The sequence below is a fragment of the Populus euphratica genome, unplaced genomic scaffold (assembly GCF_000495115.2).
Source record: "Populus euphratica unplaced genomic scaffold, PopEup_1.0 scaffold259.1, whole genome shotgun sequence".
Lineage (NCBI taxonomy): Eukaryota > Viridiplantae > Streptophyta > Magnoliopsida > Malpighiales > Salicaceae > Populus > Populus euphratica.
The window spans coordinates 18,673-21,390 of NW_011500143.1; the positions used below are offsets into that span (position 1 = coordinate 18,673).

At 32.5% G+C, this 2,718-nt stretch overlaps 1 protein-coding gene across 1 annotated transcript in view; it reads right to left on the bottom strand.

Moving 5' to 3' along the window:
- Positions 1-1,660, bottom strand: part of LOC105110699 (125 kDa kinesin-related protein-like) — a 6,995-nt gene extending 5,335 nt beyond the window's left edge. Inside the window, exons 1-5 of the mRNA XM_011005812.1 lie at positions 1,459-1,660; positions 1,239-1,368; positions 694-852; positions 240-589; positions 19-157 (exon numbers count right to left, since the gene is read on the bottom strand). Coding sequence (XP_011004114.1) covers positions 19-157; positions 240-589; positions 694-852; positions 1,239-1,368; positions 1,459-1,517 — 837 coding nt within the window. The 5' untranslated portion in view covers positions 1,518-1,660. The remainder of the gene's footprint in view (positions 1-18; positions 158-239; positions 590-693; positions 853-1,238; positions 1,369-1,458) is intronic.
- Positions 1,661-2,718: the final 1,058 nt, after the last annotated feature.

A 2,718-nucleotide genomic window follows, 5' to 3' on the forward strand; every position in this document is an offset into this window, starting at 1 on the left:
CAGAATAAAATTGTATACCTCTCTAGCACCTGACCGGGATATATTTTCTGAACCAGCTAGATCCACTAAATTCAGCTTGCCACATTTGATTAGTTCTTCACCCTCAGGTGTTGCTTCCTTGATATGTATTGTAATAGAAAAGAGGGAATGTGACCGACTGTAAAAAGAAGACGGATTCTTTATACAACAAGAACATTATAATCACCCTTTGAGCATAAGAAAAGAAAAGGAACCGTTACCTTGATTGCTTGTTCAGAAAAGTTTCTGCAGTTCGCCGCTTCGCAGATCCTCTTTCTAGTAGAGTGAATATCTCACTCGCACTTGTTACTATCTCCTCCTCTAGACCTCTTACAAGAACCCCACCTTTCCCATCCTCCATGAGAGGCAACTGCTTCTTTTGCTTCTCCTCCAATGCAACTCGAGAAATTTCCTCAGGAGCAAGCAAATCAGTAATTTCCTCGTTGTATAGTTCTAAGAATGTGACCTTCACACTGTATTCTGCATTTTGGCTTTCAAGAGTATCAAAAATTTGTTTAACAGCCCTAGGTATGACCCCTGCTTCTGGAGGCAGCTCTCCGTTAGGCCCACTCTGTCACATTTTACATCACATAAATAAATTATCAACTGGCAACTGCATAATAGTAAATTTGAAACATTAAACCAACATGTAAATTAGATAGTCCCATACTATACCTTTGATCTTTTGCATTCACCTTCCATAGTGTAAGTTTTACCTGTACCTGTTTGACCATAAGCAAAAATGGTACAGTTGAACCCTTCTAGAACTTCATGAACAATTGGCACTACTGCTTGTTCATAAAGATCTCTTTGCTGTGCTGAAGGACCAAAAACCTACATCCAACATTAAACGAATTATCAGACCTTGCCACAAACAAGGAAATCAAAGCAGCCCACCAAATTCAATATCAGAAGAAAGAGATTCTGCAAACCACAACAACAACATAGATAACACAGCAGATAACAATTCAACATACAACTAGGCATTATTCACATAGCCATTTAAACTTCAAAACTACCAGCGCAGAAAGAACACAATCACAAACCCGGGAAGTAAAATCTGTCACTAAAATCCCTTAACCGCAATGACCCACTTATAAAATCAAACCCTAAAAGCACCAAAACCAAAAAGAGGTGTAGAAACCACTAACAGTTATTTTCCAAACTTCAAAAATAAAATTAAACATTTAAACAAAAAACAAATTCAATCCCAACTTCACCTTGTCAAAAGTGAAAACCCTATCAATATGTTTCCCAGCGATATTCTGCGAAACCGCAACTTCTCTCTGGTAATCATTGCAAGTTACCACTTGCGGAGCATTGCTCCTCAATTCGTCCTCGCTAAACGGCCTAACACATCGCAACCAGAAAAAAATAATAAACTTTTTCAGCAGAAATAACAAATAAAATAAGTATAAGAAACCAAAATAAAAATGTTACCTGCAACGAAGAAGAACTTGCACATTAACGCCTTTCTCTTTGTCGTGTCGACCTGACATTTTTGGTTGTCTTCCTGGAGGAGAGAGAATCGAGCGTACTTCTGGTGCTAGATCCAGTCTTCTCTCGAGAGATCAATCTCTTAATCGATCTGGCGATCTCTCTTCCCTTCCTTTCTCTCTGTCTTTTCTTGGTGTGAAAATGTGGAGTGAGAGCGGGATGGAGATGGCGATGCGATTTGAATTTTGAGACCCGCTCGCTTTCGAAATCGAAATGAAATCCAACGGTTTGAAATGCATCGCGGCCTCCATTGTCCTTATATGGTAGCAGTTCGGGTTTTGTACTTTGACAGTTTTGTCCCTGTGTCTTCCTTTTTTTGGAATGTATTTCAATTTTTTTGAGATATGATAGATGTTTTTCTAAGGTGACAAACCCTACTTTGTTTTTGTGTTTTTAATTATGTTTAGTTTTAAAAATAAAATAATATTTTTTAATAACTTGTGATGATTTTAAGGTGCTAATGTAAAATATATAAAAAAATATTTTAATTTATTTTCAAACAAAAAACAATTACAAAAAACATCATGAATATACACTTCATACAAGATATGAGTCTACGGTTAGAGTTTTATGTTCTTATTTTATGATTTTTTTTATTTTAATTTTTTTATTAAATAATTTTTTATTTTATTATCAAATAATTTTTTATTTTTATGAACTAAATTGAATTTATGATTTCAATCTACCTAGAAGAAATTACACCCTTACCTTCGTCTTTAGAAATTGAGATTCTAGTGTTTAAATATGTTTTAAAAGTGCATTTCACTTTAAAAAATCAAATTGATAATTTTTTAATATTTTTTGATGATTTTAATATGTTGATGTTAGAAATAAAAAAAATTATTTTGATATATTTTTAAATAAAAAATACTTTTAAAAAGTATAATACACCACAATACTAAATACAAAAAAGATTAGAGGAATGACAAATAAGAAGTTAAGAATTTAATATTTCTTTTGCTTGGCAAAAAGAATGAAGATTTAGTGAAAATTTGATAAAACCCTTCCATTTCTTGCTTATAATTTTCAAATCTTTAATGCTTAAAAAATTATGATGTTTTAAAATAATTTTCAAGCCAAGTTTAATAACTATTAAATAAATTTTAAAATTTTAAGTCTCATTTAAGATAAAACATTTTGAAAGCTCATATTGCATTATATTTTTTAACATACCAGCAACGAAAACTAATTACAATTAACAAA